Below are 14,753 nucleotides of genomic sequence, written 5' to 3'. Positions count from 1 at the left end.
AGTCCCAGATGTGAACTAATTAGGACTCGCTTTGATTGGTTTTATGCGACTCAGATCTTATTTGACCATTTGTGAAAGACTAATTCTGCAGGTCTCACGCTGTGGAGCGTCTCAGACACTTTTTTCTGTGGAAAGCAGCCACTTTTTAGACAGTTTCTGTCTGTTTTTTCACACTCTCAGTCCAACACTGACCTCTGCTGGTCGCTGTGGGTTCTGTTGGCGCAGCTGCTGGATGAGTTTGTCTTTCTCTGCTTGGCTGGACAGAAGCTTCTGCAGCTGGACCTCCAAAGCTGCTACCAGAGTGTCTCTCTCCTTCCTCCAGGTCTCCATGGTCTGCTGATTCTCCTGAAGCTGCGCCTCCTGATGAAAAGGAGGCAACTGCATCAGCAAATTACGCGAGAAGCGTGTCACCTTTTCCTTTCTCCCCCCTTCTTACCAACTGGCTCTGCAGCCGAGTGGAGCGCTCTCGGTCTTCTGCAAACTTCCTCATTTCCCGATTCCTCTTGTCCTCCGCCTCTTTGGCTTGGCCAATCAGAGAGAGCTTCTCTTCCATCCACTTCCTGCGTTCAGCTTGGTGCTTCTCAGTCGACACCTTCACACAAAACGGTCAAATTCAACAGAAAAACCACGACTCGGGCGGCTGAGCGGTTCATCCTGCAACTAAGAAATCATTTAAAGAGTCAAGAACAAGCTCAGTTTGCACAGAAATGCTCCACAGGTCCTGCATAATGTCTGACATTTCAGCAAAAATCCATAAAACTCATCATCAACTGAACAAAACTTAACAGGAAGAAGTCATCAGACAGAGAATCAGAATCAGAACCCACTGATATTTACAAGAATGAACCTCAGAAGTGAGGTAAATGAGTTGAATGCAAATTAAAACTCACGAAAATAAACCGCAGCCTGCAACTAAGAAATCATTTAAAGAGTCAAGAACAAGCTCAGTTTGCACAGAAATGCTCCACAGGTCCTGCATAATGTCTGACATTTCAGCAAAAATCCATAAAACTCATCATCAACTGAACAAAACTTAACAGGAAGAAGTCCTCAGACAGAGAATCAGAATCAGAACCCACTGATATTTACAAGAATTAACCTCAGAAGCTACTAAATGAGTTGAATGCAAATTAAAACAAAAGTAAGAATCGCTCTGATTATCAGTACATCCATGTGTTTTTTCCAATAATTGCAAGTTCTTCCTCCACCTCATACCTTCAAGCTCTCTTCAGCTCGAGCAGCTTGCTCCTTTGCCAGTTTGAGGTCATCCGATTGGCTGTCGGCGTGCCGCTGTGTGTCGTTTCCACGGTCCTGCAGCAGCAGCCCCTTCAGTTTCTCCACCTCTGAAACACGGAGGACTTCGTTTCAGCAACACTTAGGGAGCATTCAGCGCTGCTCGTTCCAGTTTTAATAGTTTAAAGTCGCTTTAAAGGGAAACTGTGACAAACGCATCTTTCATGCACGCTCTCAGTTTGCTTTCAGACTGCGTTTCTCACCAGTGGAGAGCTCCTGGACGAGGGCGAGTTTCTCCTCGAGGACGAGCTCCATCTGCTCCTGCGTCTCCTCCTGCTCCGTCAGAGCCAGACGCATGTCCTCGATCACAGTCTGACGGTCCTCCAGATCTGTAAAACAAACCAGACGCGTGACAACAAGTTTACGTCAGACCATAGGTGTCAAACTCTGGCCCGCGGGGCGGCAGCGCAGTCACCGCTTATACTACAAATCCCATAATGCTTTGCTGTTGTTTTGGCGCGTCAATTAGAACAGAGGCAGACACGCCCCCTCCTCCGTGTCAGTAGCATCTATGCTAGCGGTCTTCTTGTGCCCCCCCGCCTCTCCCCCAGACCACACTTCGACCTCAAACCACAGCTGTCACTGTTACCTACCAAAAAATGGCCGTTAAAAACAGCATCAACTAAAGAAGTTTATCACAGAAATAAGATAAATTTATCACAGAAATAAGATAAATTTATCACAGAAATAAGCTGTATTTTGGACAAAACCTGATCTGATGATCTGGTTTATCAAAAACAATGAAAGTTGTGTCCAGAATTAAATCAGATTCAGATGTTTTGTAACATTTTCTGTGCAGAAAGCTTTAAAAGATGCATTAAAATGAGATGTACAGTGGAGGTACGTTTCAGAGCAATGAAAACATAAATCTGACCCAGCCGGGGGGGCATGATTTTCAGCTGTTTGCTGCCATTATTCACCATTTAAAGGAGGAGAAAGGGGCTGATTACATACAGTCCTAACTGCTGTATCTGTAATGAGAGCACAAAGACGAACGCTTTACCTTTACAAGCCTTTTGGTAGAGCTGCAGAGTGTGGTCTGATCTGGTGCTGGACTGTTCCTGCTGAGAGGACAGAATATAAAAGTAAAGAGCTGCAACAGAAGCAGCAAACTGAGCCGCAGCCTCCGGGGATTTGTTTTCATCACCGCTTTGAGCTGCTGGATGCTTCGGTCTCTGCTGGCGACTTCAGACTGAAGCTGCTTCTTGGCTTTCTCCACGTCGGCCACCTTCTGCCTCAGAACCTTCTCTTCTTCCCTCATGGCCGAAATCTTTAAAAAAAAGAAGGAATCGCTGAGTCCTTCGCATGAGAACCAGCTGATTTCTTATTGTGGCGAAGGAAAAGAGCGAGTACCTCCTTCTGGACCTGCTGGATCTGCTTCTTATAGTCGGCCAGTTTCTCTCGAAGGTCGGAGGAGTCGTCCTCTTTCCTCTGAAGATCGAGGCCGAGGCTCTTCAGCTTCTCCGAGGCCTGCTTGGCATTTTCCTTCAGACTGTGAGAGGAAAACGAAATGAGAGGAAGACTCATCGTGCAGCTCGATGCAGGGGTTGGATTAAGACTCAATGGACAACACGGGTATAGAAGAAGACAATATAAAGGAAATGAGCCACAGAATAAATGAAGAAGTGAGTCCTGCCATGTGTCAGGAGAAGATGAAGCCATCTGACAGCATTTTCATTTGGAACAAATGCTTTCTGGCCTTTAAAATGAGACTAAAACTAAAAACCTGATGTGAAAAATGACTTATTTTCAAGCTTAAACCTCTAAATAAATGATGTTACTGTCCACAGATGAGTCACAGCAGCAGTGTGAGCCACACAGGAACAAAGAAGAAGAAGAGGAAGTGAAACCTTCATCTATAAAATGACTCCTGAAGGTTCATGGACTCGTTTCTACCTCCAGTTCCTTCTAAAAACACGGAGCTTCGTGTTTACGGAGGATCAGAAGAGGAGCCGGTGAAGTTTGATTTGACTGGCAGCAGACAGAAGCAGGATGAAACCAACAGCTCGAGGGCAAACGCTCTCAGAAACACTGCTCACCTGCTGATCTCTGCAGCCTTCTTCTCCAGTTCTGCATCCTTCTGAGCGATGGCCTCGTGGGCCACAGCCAGCAGCTCCCTGCGCCTCTCCGCCTCCTTGCGCCGGGCCTCTTGGACGGCTTGGCACTCCTCCTCCTCCCGTTGTTCCCGAGCTTCCTCTAAGCTCTTCTGCAGAGACGTGCGCTGGGCTTCCACCTCCTGCAGCTTTTCCTGAAGCTCCGCCTCCTTCTGTGCAGAAGCTTTCTCCAGCTCGGCCAGCTGCTCCCTCAGCTGCGTCTCCTTTGCCTTCGCTTCCTCCACCTCTGCAGAGGTGGCCTCCATGTTGGACAGCTTTGCCTTCAGTGATGAGACCTCGCCACGGAGCTCAGAGTTCAGCCTCCTGAGATCTTCAGCCTCAGAGCTGGAGGAAAGGAGCTGAGCCTCTTGCAGCTCTGCAGCCTGCTCTCTGAGCTTTTCTTTCAGGTCATCTGCCACTTTACTGGAAGTTTCTTTCCTCTCCCTCAGTTTCTGCTCCAAGTCCTCCAGCTTCTGCTTTGATAACACGTCTTGTTCTCTCAGCCTCTCACTGAGCTGCTCCTCCTGCTCCTCCGAGGCCTCCCTTTGCTGCTGAAGCTTCACTCTCAGCTGCTCGACTTCCTGTTTTTCACATTCCAGCTGGGCTCTGAGTTCCTCCAGCGTTTGCTTCTCTTCTTCCTGAAGCTTCCTTCTCAGCTCTTCAAGCTGCTGTTTTGAAGCTGCTTCTGACTGACTGAACTTCTCAGTAAACACTTCCAGCTGCTGCTCAGAATCCAGCTGTTTCTGTGCCAGCTGTTGTTTCGCCTGCTCCAGCTGACGCTCCAGCTCCAGGATTCGTCTTTGCTTGCCGTCACTTTTCTCCTCTTCCTCAGCCAGATTCTTCCGGAGCCCTGACACCTCCTCTCTTTGCTGATCTCTGACACCTTCAGATGAAACTGCAACGCTCTGCAGTTCCTGTTTCAGCCTCTGAACTTCCTGCGTCAGACTGTTTATCTCGGAGGATTTCTCCCGGCTCTCCTTGGAACGTTCTTCCAGTTGTGCCCCAGCAGCTTGCAGCTGGATTAAAGTGCACTCTGCATTCTCCATCTTGCTGGTCACCTGTGACAATCACATGTTTCAGTTAGGTCATAAACACAAAGAGCATCCCATAAAACAAAATCTAAACCACTCAAAGTCAGATAAAACCCTGAAAACATGCCGAGCCTCATCTGCGGCTCAGCATCTGTCAGATGGTGGGCTGATGATTGAAATCCCTCTGGCCCACCTGGCGATCTGCAGCTTCCAGTTTGTCAGTCAGCTGTTGGACTCGTTGCTGAAGTGAATCACCCTCCTGCTGCATCTTTTCTCTCTCCTCACGCAGCCGGCACACCTCCTTCCTCTCCAGCCCCAGAGCCGACTGGGCCTCCTCTTTGCTGCTCCTCTCCTGTACAAGTGCAGCCACAGCATCCTCCTTGGCTCTCCTCTCTTCTTCCAGAGCTGCCGTTGCTTTGATTTGGTCTTTTCTCTCTTCTTCCAGCGAGGCCAGCATCTCTTCTTTGTGTCGCCTCAGCTCCTGAAGGCCGACGACGGCCTCCTCCCTCGCTTTCCTCTCCTCCTGTAAGGAAACAAGCGCCTCTTCTTTTCCCAGAGTCTGGTACTCCAGAGCAGCAAGGGTGTCCTCTCTTTCTCGCCTCTCTTTCTCAAGGGTAGCCACAGCTTCCTGTAGAGGAGGAGTGCTGGTTAGTCCCTGTTCTAACGCACAGACGCTATCAGATACTGTGAAAAATGCCTTTCCTCTGCAGATCCAAACATCAAAAAGATGAACCTTTCACTTGGACCTGTCGGCACAGCTCCAAAACAAGGTTTTAACAGAGTAAAGGACACCTTGTTGACTCTCCATAAGTCAGGCTGGGCTTATTCAGGCCTACAAATGCAGGAAGCTGCAGATATTATGCAGAAGCAGCGTTCCCCCTGTCATTAAACTAAATTACTGTGTGCTAAATGTGTTCAGACACCAGCTCCTAGTTTAATTTGTGCATTTTTAGGCCTGCATCACATGCCAGAAAACACAGAGAAAACGTTTGGAACCGGGCCGATTTAGGGCCTGTACAGAAACAGAATGAAAACAACATGAATGTGTTTCAGCTCCAACTCCTTTTTCACATCCTTCAGCTTTAAAAGACAGGATGACGCCGCCTTAAAGCACATCCTGCTCCTCTCCACAGGCGTCTTACCTGAAGCTGCTCTCTCTCATGCGAGCGCTTCTCTCCAATCACCATCTTCTGCAGCTCTCCCAGTTTCTTCTCCAGCTGAGCAGCTTCCAGCGACTTCTCCCGGAGCTGAAGTCGAAGCCTTCCTTTCTCCTCATCCTCATCAACACCGGCTTCACCCACAAAACGAAAGAGAAGATAAAGTATCTGACAGCTCGGCTTGGAGTTCCTCATCTCACAGGGTAAAACGTGAGGATTCATGCATTTTTCATGACTTTTAGCAGTCTGAGTTAGCATCACTTCCCCATATCAGCTGAATGCAAACATTATAAGGCTGTCTTTTTATCTAAAACATAGGTGGCAAACTCTGGCCCCAAATAAATATTAGAGCTGGCCGCCAGTATTATACGGCGGCAGCGCTGGAACACCGCGTTCACCGCTTATACTACAAATCCCACAATGCTTTGCTGTTGTTTTGGCGCGTCAATTAGGACAGAGGCCTCCCCCCAGACCACACTTTGACCTCAAACCACAGCTGTCACTGTTACCTACCAAAAAATGGCCAAAAGAAAGGAAGAAAATAGAACTTTTCTGGACAGGTGGGAGACAGAATATCTGTTTATGTAAAAGACAGACCTGTTTGTCTTGTTTGTGGAGTCAGTAACTAAGGAGTAACTAAGGAGTAACTTAGGAGTAACTAAGGAGTAACTAAGGAGTAACTAAGGAGTAACTAAGGAGTAACTTAGGAGTAACTTAGGAGTAACTAAGGAGTAACTAAGGAGTAACTTAGGAGTAACTAAGGAGTAACTAAGGAGTAACTAAGGATATAACATCAGACGACACTATGAAAGGAAACACCTGGACAAATATAAGGACCTGGACCCAGCTCAAAGGAGCCAGAAAGTAAAGGAGATGAAAAGAGCTTTATGTTATTTTATTTTCACATTTATTAGCCTGTGTAAGAAGCTAATTTTGACATAAATCAGAAGGCTGCAAACAGAAAGGAGGCATTACATTTTTATTTTAATTTAATTTAATATGCCTTTGATATGTTTTTATTATTATTATTATTAGCAACTCAATTTTGCAGCCTGGACTTTAAAGTAATATAAGCCTTGCTCAGTATTCATTGTTAAATCTAAACTTGTTGGGTTCCATATTAAAAGGTTCATTTGTTCAACTTTGGCCCGCGGCTTTGTTCAGTTTAACATTTGTATTTGAGTTTGACCCCTGCTTTAAACGAAGCTGATCTAAAAGGTGTTTATAGAGTCGAATCTTTACTGATATTCTTTCTATTAGGACAACACAAAGCTTTAGATCAGCCCCCAATGAATAAATAACTAATACATCTTCTCAGTGGTTGTACAGCTCAGTCTTTGGATGTCATTCATCCTTTTAAACCCTCACAGCTAAGCTCTCCTGTTCCTCCTGCATCTGCCTTTTTACAGAGGAGTTTGTGGCTTTTTACCATCATGCTTCTGGGCTTCCTGCCGCTGGAGATCCTGTTCCTGCTCCTGTTCAGGCTTCTCCGCGGCCTCCTTTCTGTCAGCCAGAGGAACCGCTCGGCCCGACTCTGGACACACGAGAGCCCCCCCGATGGAACTCTTTATGCCTGCAAAGTCAGAGCCGTGAGAGTCCAGGAATTTGTCCTGTTGGACACAGGAGAGAAAACAGGAGATGAGCTCACAGCAGACGGCTAACAACAAAGCTAACTCTGTGATCCCAGAAGAACCGACTGCGTTACCATGGCAACCGCATCTCGACTGGCTCCAGTGACGGACATTTTGTCAATCAGATTCTTGAAGATCTCCATCCTCCTCTCGGCCCGCTCCTCCAAGATGTCTCTCTCCCTCGCCAGGCGCTCACTGGCACAGACGCAAAATATCAAGTCAAACTTCCTCTTATGATGCTCATTTCAGCCCACGAGCTGCTTCAGACGGACACGGCAGCCCTGAGAGCAGAATACTCGCTTTTTGTCCGCCTAAAAGGCTCGTGAAGCCGTTAGACCCGTTAGAAGAAAATGTCTCACTCGTAGTCGCGCTGCATCTCGGAGAAAAGCTCGGAGAACTCTTGGCTTATTTCCTCTCGGACCCGAGCCTCCAGCAGCAGATTCTCAGCACGCTCCCTCTTCAGCTGGACCTGCAGCTGTTTCAGCCTCTGAGGAGCCAAAGACCAGAGAAGGAAAAGGTTTTTATGCTTTTTATCTGCCGTGAGAGCTCCAGGTTTCTGTTCTCTGTCAAACTTTCTTCTTTTCTTTTTCTAAAACAAGCAGAGAGCAAAGCAAACGCATGTCTTTGCCTCTCAGCCGGGGTAATAAGCAGCTGAAGCTACAGGCAGAACTGCGGCGATCTCCCTTACAAAACCAAGCTAAAGCTCAGTAAACGTGACCCACACAAAGTTCCCGGTCTGTCTTTGTTCTTCGCTCATTAGCCTCTGAAAACCAAAGTCTTTTTCATGCATTTCTTCACATCCTTTAGGTGCAAACACGGTAATTAAAAGCTGTTCACAGCTCACCTTGCTAACAGGACTTTTCACATGTTTGCACATCAAACTTATTGATTACCGACTGATGACCTTAAAGAAGAGAAACGCAACACAATCCAACCCAGAACCAGCAGCCAGCGCCGCCATGTTGGATGAGACCTGATCAGAAAGACTGAGGAGAGAATCTGATGCTCAGGGGAAGTCGGCTGTAAGGAAGCTGCCAGATGAGCTCTTTTGCAGGAGTGGGGGGGGTCACGTATCGCAGTGGATGCCCTTTGGACGGTAATGAGGCTCCTGTGCCTGGAAAGCTAGCTGTACAGAGACTTTTGTGTGTGAAAGGGGATTTTATTCCATTCTTTCTAAGTGAAGGAAGGAGGCCAAAAAGAGGAATGGAGCGACAGTAAAGCTCAGAGCTAATGAAGCTGATGCATGAGGCGTTTCATCCTCCTGGGCCAGCTCAGCTCTCTCCTGAGTAATTTAGACTAAAAATGCTTTGACTCGGGTAAAATGCTCATTCATACACCAGTAATGGGTTAGTGAATGGAATTATGTCCACATTTATGTTAGCTTGGTGGCTTAAAGCTGCACCGTCGATCATCTCTAAAGAGCCAAACCCCATCCAAGGGGAGGCTGGAGCCGACTGTTCTTTCTCCCCTAAACCGGCTGCTGTAAACCCAGCTGTAGGGACGGAGTAAAGAGGATCTGCTGAACAACATCAGACAGACTACGCCTGTGACTGACCTGATCTTTTCCATCACTCTGATCCGTGGCATCCTCCATCAGGCTGATGTCCTCCTCATCCTCATCATCCTCATCCTCCTGAAACATTTGCACAGCACAGTGAAGTGTGTGTGAGAGTCAAAGCTCAGCAGGACAGCGTGTGGAGGAGCTTTCAGCTCACCTGCACGTCCTCCAGGCTACTTTCCCAACCGGTGGGGGAGCTCCTCTGAAGAGCCTTCCTCTCAGCGCTGTGGAGGAAGGACGCCTCGCTGCTGGAGGTCGACGGCATGCAGGAGAGGGGTCTGGATGACAGAATCACCACCTGAAAACAGACAAAATACAAGCACCTTCATTTATTCAGGGAGGGCCAACTGAGAGGCAGCTCATCGGACACATTACAGTACAAATCCTCCATAAAATACACTCAGCAGAAGCATGTGATGACATTCAATCAGCATTCAGAAGTAGGGCTGCACGATTAATCTTATTTTGATCGTGATCATGATTTTGGAGGCCACAAATAAATGAATAAATGCAGCTCTGCTGCCTGCATCTAACCACATGTTCTCAACCAGTAGTCCCCCGACCACCAGGGGGCGACAGCAAGGTTAAGGCTTCATTTAGCTGCCTGAATAACAAGCCTGCAGGCAGCTGGTTAGACAGCCTTCAGGCAGCTGGTTAGACAGCCTGCAGGCAGCTGGTTAGACAGCCTTCAGGCAGCTGGTTAGACAGCCTGCAGGCAGCTGGTTAGACAGCCTGCAGGCAGCTGGTTAGACAGCCTGCAGGCAGCTGGTTAGACAGCCTTCAGGCAGCTGGTTAGACAGCCTGCAGGCAGCTGGTTAGACAGCCTGCAGGCAGCTGGTTAGACAGCCTGCAGGCAGCTGGTTAGACAGCCTGCAGGCAGCTGGTTAGACAGCCTGCAGGCAGCTGGTTAGACAGCCTGCAGGCAGCTGGTTAGACAGCCTGCAGGCAGCTGGTTAGACAGCCTGCAGGCAGCTGGTTAGACAGCCTGCAGGCAGCTGGTTAGACAGCCTTCAGGCAGCTGGTTAGACAGCCTGCAGGCAGCTGGTTAGACAGCCTGCAGGCAGCTGGTTAGACAGCCTTCAGGCAGCTGGTTAGACAGCCTTCAGGCAGCTGGTTAGACAGCCTTCAGGCAGCTGGTTAGACAGCCTTCAGGCAGCTGGTTAGACAGCCTTCAGGCAGCTGGTTAGACAGCCTGCAGGCAGCTGGTTAGACAGCCTGCAGGCAGCTGGTTAGACAGCCTGCAGGCAGCTGGTTAGACAGCCTTCAGGCAGCTGGTTAGACAGCCTGCAGGCAGCTGGTTAGACAGCCTGCAGGCAGCTGGTTAGACAGCCTGCAGGCAGCTGGTTAGACAGCCTGCAGGCAGCTGGTTAGACAGCCTGCAGGCAGCTGGTTAGACAGCCTGCAGGCAGCTGGTTAGACAGCCTTCAGGCAGCTGGTTAGACAGCCTTCAGGCAGCTGGTTAGACAGCCTTCAGGCAGCTGGTTAGACAGCCTTCAGGCAGCTGGTTAGACAGCCTGCAGGCAGCTGGTTAGACAGCCTGCAGGCAGCTGGTTAGACAGCCTGCAGGCAGCTGGTTGGACAGCCTGCAGGCAGCTGGTTAGACAGCCTGCAGGCAGCTGGTTAGACAGTCTATGAGTTAGACTGATTTGTTTCAGATTCAGGGAAAGTGACGTTAAACAAGAGCAAGTTATCTGCAAAGAGTGCAACAAAGTAGAGTCTAATCTGTTAAATCACCTGAAAATACATCCCAAACCTAAATATGAGGAATGGAAGAAGGCCAAAGCTAAAGTTAATTCATAAAATCCGTGTCCAGCACCGACCCAGAGAACCTTACAGCAGCCTGCAGAACCCGATCCATCCACCTCCCAAAGACACGCAGGAATAACAGCCATATCTTTTTATTTGGCCAAAAACGTGTCTGATCAATACAGTTAGTGCTTTAAAATGTTAAATTATTGGGTTTCTGTTTTTATTTTACATTATTTATCATTTATTCTAATTTAAAGTCTCATTTTTCACTAAAAGCTGCAACAAAAATACATGTTTTTCCCATGATTAATAATCGTGCCGCCCTCAGGAGATCAAAACGCATGTATTCAACACGATTAACAGGAATCAGTGCATCCAAGTGAAGCTGAGGAAGCAGATTGTTGCATTTTTTAAGCAGTGCCTTATAAATAAACAGCGATGCTCCCTCCTCAGAGCCAGAGAAGTCCAACCTGCAGTCAAAGTCAAATATCATCCCAAACAGACCGTGCAGAGAGCTTAAAACAAGTGAAAGGTGTCTGAACCTTCTGGGCCACCGCAGAGAAGCGGAGGACGTTGAGCGTCTCGTCGTACATGGAGGCGCACTGGTTGATGTTGACCACCATGCAGGCTTTGCCCCGGCCGCAGAAGAAGGTCTGCAGGTAGTGGGTCAGCTTGCTTTCCCTGAAGGGGACGTGCTGCAGGAGCCTGAGGGCGACAACAGAAAAGGACAAACTGCATCATCCCACGGCTCTTCTTGGGTTCATCCTCCTCCTGAAAGTGTTAAACAAAGGCAAAGTGCCAGAAAAAGGCTGTGTGTTGAACTCACTTCGCCTGCTGGTTGAGTCGCAGCGCATTGATGCATTTTCCTAAAATGAGCAGCGAGGTGTTGATGTTTCCGGCTTCTTTGAGACGTTCTCCTTTGTTCTGAGTTTTAGCGCAGCGCTCAGATCCAGCCAGGTCACACAGACACAACCTGGAGAGCAGAAAAAGTCCAGTTAGATTCATCTGTGCAGCTCATTTCATGCACAGAACAGTTCAAAGTTCTTAAATAAAATAAAAGCACTGCAGCAGGGAGCAGAAAAAGCATTAAAATATGTAAAAGAATAGAAATAGAAAGAAATAAAATAATTAAAATGAACAAAAACAAGCAACAGTCTGGATAAGTTAAAAGATACTGTGCAGATTTCATGAGAAAATAACTGTTTTTAACCTGGATTTAAAAATGTCTACATTTGGTGACAGTTTAATCTCCTCTGGCAGTTTGTTCCACTTGTTTGCAGCATAGCAGCTAAATGCTGCTTCTCCAGGTTCAGTCTGGACTCTGGACTGGACCAGCTGACCTGAGTCCTTGGATCTAAGAGCTCTGCTGGGTTTATATTCTCTGAACATATCACAGATTCTGGGATTTATAAACCATCAGCAGCCTTTAAAATCTCTTCTGTGACTGACAGGAAACCAGAGTAAAGACTTTAAAGCTGCTGTGATGTGTTCAGATCTCTGAGTCCTGGTTCTGGATGAGCTGCAGATGTTTAAAGCTAACAGACCGTTACAGTAATCTACTGGAGATGAAAGCATGGAGGAGTTTCTCCGGGTCTTTCTGGGAGAGAAACCTTTGATTCTGTTGTTTCTGAGCTGGTAAAAAGCTGCTGAAAGTCGGATCAGAGCCTAAACCGGCGTTTAAATGTGAGGTAAACACTCCACTCACTCGCTGACCGCCTGGACTCTCTGAGTCTCGTCATCTTCGATCCTCAGGACTCGGACGGAGAAAATACTGTGACTGCAACCAGAGAAGAAGAAAAGCACGTTTTAGTGACTTTAATACTGAAAGAAACATGGAGAAAATACTGTGACTGCAACCAGAGAAGAAGAAAAACACGTTTTAGTGACTTTAATACTGAAAGAAACATGGAGAAAATACTGTGACTGCAACCAGAGAAGAAGAAAAACACGTTTTAGTGACTTTAATACTGAAAGAAACATGGAGAAAATACTGTGACTGCAACCAGAGAAGAAGAAAAACACGTTTTAGTGACTTTAATACTGAAAGAAACATGGAGAAAATACTGTGACTGCAACCAGAGAAGAAGAAAAACACGTTTTAGTGACTTTAATACTGAAAGAAACATGGAGAAAATACTGTGACTGCAACCAGAGAAGAAGAAAAACACGTTTTAGTGACTTTAATACTGAAAGAAACATGGAGAAAATACTGTGACTGCAACCAGAGAAGAAGAAAAGCACGTTTTAGTGACTTTAATACTGAAAGAAACATGGAGAAAATACTGTGACTGCAACCAGAGAAGAAGAAAAACACGTTTTAGTGACTTTAATACTGAAAGAAACATGGAGAAAATACTGTGACTGCAACCAGAGAAGAAGAAAAACACGTTTTAGTGACTTTAATACTGAAAGAAACATGGAGAAAATACTGTGACTGCAACCAGAGAAGAAGAAAAACACGTTTTAGTGACTTTAATACTGAAAGAAACATGGAGAAAATACTGTGACTGCAACCAGAGAAGAAGAAAAACACGTTTTAGTGACTTTAATACTGAAAGAAACATGGAGAAAATACTGTGACTGCAACCAGAGAAGAAGAAAAACACGTTTTAGTGACTTTAATACTGAAAGAAACATGGAGAAAATACTGTGACTGCAACCAGAGAAGAAGAAAAACACGTTTTAGTGACTTTAATACTGAAAGAAACATGGAGAAAATACTGTGACTACAACCAGAGAAGAAGAAAAGCACGTTTTAGTGACTTTAATACTGAAAGAAACATGGAGAAAATACTGTGACTGCAACCAGAGAAGAAGAAAAACACGTTTTAGTGACTTTAATACTGAAAGAAACATGGAGAAAATACTGTGACTGCAACCAGAGAAGAAGAAAAACATGTTTTAGTGACTTTAATACTGAAAGAAACATGGAGAAAATACTGTGACTGCAACCAGAGAAGAAGAAAAACACGTTTTAGTGACTTTAATACTGAAAGAAACATGGAGAAAATACTGTGACTGCAACCAGAGAAGAAGAAAAACACGTTTTAGTGACTTTAATACTGAAAGAAACATGGAGAAAATACTGTGACTGCAACCAGAGAAGAAGAAAAACACGTTTTAGTGACTTTAATACTGAAAGAAACATGGAGAAAATACTGTGACTGCAACCAGAGAAGAAGAAAAACACGTTTTAGTGACTTTAATACTGAAAGAAACATGGAGAAAATACTGTGACTGCAACCAGAGAAGAAGAAAAACACGTTTTAGTGACTTTAATACTGAAAGAAACATGGAGAAAATACTGTGACTGCAACCAGAGAAGAAGAAAAACACGTTTTAGTGACTTTAATACTGAAAGAAACTTCCATCACAAAAACATTCTATTAGCTCATATTAGCTCATCTTCAATCTGATGGCAGCAACAGCTCCACGTGTCCCACTGTGCAGCTTCCCCTCTTCCTTTAACAACATCTGGAAACATCTGGAACTGAGGAGAGCAGCTGCCGGACCTTTGGGAGAGGAACGTTGTCCCGTTCCTGTCTGATAGAGGATTCCTGGTTGTATCTAAAGGTTTTCAGCTGGTGAAACATCTGGAACTGAGGAGAGCAGCTGCTGGACCTTTGGGAGAGGAACGTTGTCCCGTTCCTGTCTGATAGAGGATTCCTGGTTGTATCTAAAGGTTTTCAGCTGGTGAAACATCTGGAACTGAGGAGAGCACCTGCTGGACCTTTGGGAGAGGAACGTTGTCCCGTTCCTGTCTGATAGAGGATTCCTGGTTGTATCTAAAGGTTTTCAGCTGGTGAAACATCTGGAACTGAGGAGAGCAGCAGCTGGACCTTTGGGAGAGGAACGTTGTCCCGTTCCTGTCTGATAGAGGATTCCTGGTTGTATCTAAAGGTTTTCAGCTGGTGAAACATCTGGAACTGAGGAGAGCAGCTGCCGGACCTTTGGGAGAGGAACGTTGTCCCGTTCCTGTCTGATAGAGGATTCCTGGTTGTATCTAAAGGTTTTCAGGTGGTGAAACATCTGGAACTGAGGAGAGCAGCTGCTGGACCTCTGGGAGAGGAACGTTGTCCCGTTCCTGTCTGATAGAGGATTCCTGGTTGTATCTAAAGGTTTTCAGCTGGTGAAACATCTGGAACTGAGGAGAGCAGCTGCTGGACCTTTGGGAGAGGAACGTTGTCCCGTTCCTGTCTGATAGAGGATTCCTGGTTGTATCTAAAGGTTTTCAGCTGGTG

General features: G+C 46.4%; 2 protein-coding genes across 2 annotated transcripts in view; one reads left to right on the top strand and one right to left on the bottom strand.

Moving 5' to 3' along the window:
- Positions 1-14,753, top strand: part of LOC140312735 (endothelial PAS domain-containing protein 1-like) — a 486,153-nt gene that overhangs the window by 440,615 nt on the left and 30,785 nt on the right. The window lies entirely within an intron of this gene.
- kif20ba (kinesin family member 20Ba) overlaps positions 1-14,753 on the bottom strand; it is a 65,065-nt gene that overhangs the window by 40,088 nt on the left and 10,224 nt on the right. Inside the window, exons 10-27 of the mRNA XM_072390513.1 lie at positions 12,218-12,289; positions 11,339-11,485; positions 11,055-11,217; positions 8,921-9,061; positions 8,745-8,838; positions 7,565-7,751; positions 7,280-7,400; positions 7,004-7,184; positions 5,560-5,708; positions 4,611-5,045; positions 3,333-4,444; positions 2,647-2,785; positions 2,441-2,563; positions 2,297-2,357; positions 1,497-1,622; positions 1,216-1,343; positions 437-592; positions 193-360 (exon numbers count right to left, since the gene is read on the bottom strand). Of these exons, the coding sequence (XP_072246614.1) occupies positions 193-360; positions 437-592; positions 1,216-1,343; positions 1,497-1,622; positions 2,297-2,357; positions 2,441-2,563; positions 2,647-2,785; positions 3,333-4,444; positions 4,611-5,045; positions 5,560-5,708; positions 7,004-7,184; positions 7,280-7,400; positions 7,565-7,751; positions 8,745-8,838; positions 8,921-9,061; positions 11,055-11,217; positions 11,339-11,485; positions 12,218-12,289 (3,703 nt within the window). The remainder of the gene's footprint in view (positions 1-192; positions 361-436; positions 593-1,215; positions 1,344-1,496; positions 1,623-2,296; positions 2,358-2,440; positions 2,564-2,646; positions 2,786-3,332; positions 4,445-4,610; positions 5,046-5,559; positions 5,709-7,003; positions 7,185-7,279; positions 7,401-7,564; positions 7,752-8,744; positions 8,839-8,920; positions 9,062-11,054; positions 11,218-11,338; positions 11,486-12,217; positions 12,290-14,753) is intronic.

The sequence above is a fragment of the Leuresthes tenuis genome, unplaced genomic scaffold, assembly GCF_036924035.1.
Source record: "Leuresthes tenuis unplaced genomic scaffold, fLeuTen1.0.hap1 SCAF_8, whole genome shotgun sequence".
Classification (NCBI taxonomy): Eukaryota; Metazoa; Chordata; class Actinopteri; order Atheriniformes; family Atherinopsidae; genus Leuresthes; species Leuresthes tenuis.
Note: the sequence above shows the minus strand (reverse complement) of the source record. Positions and strands in the feature narration are given on the sequence as shown.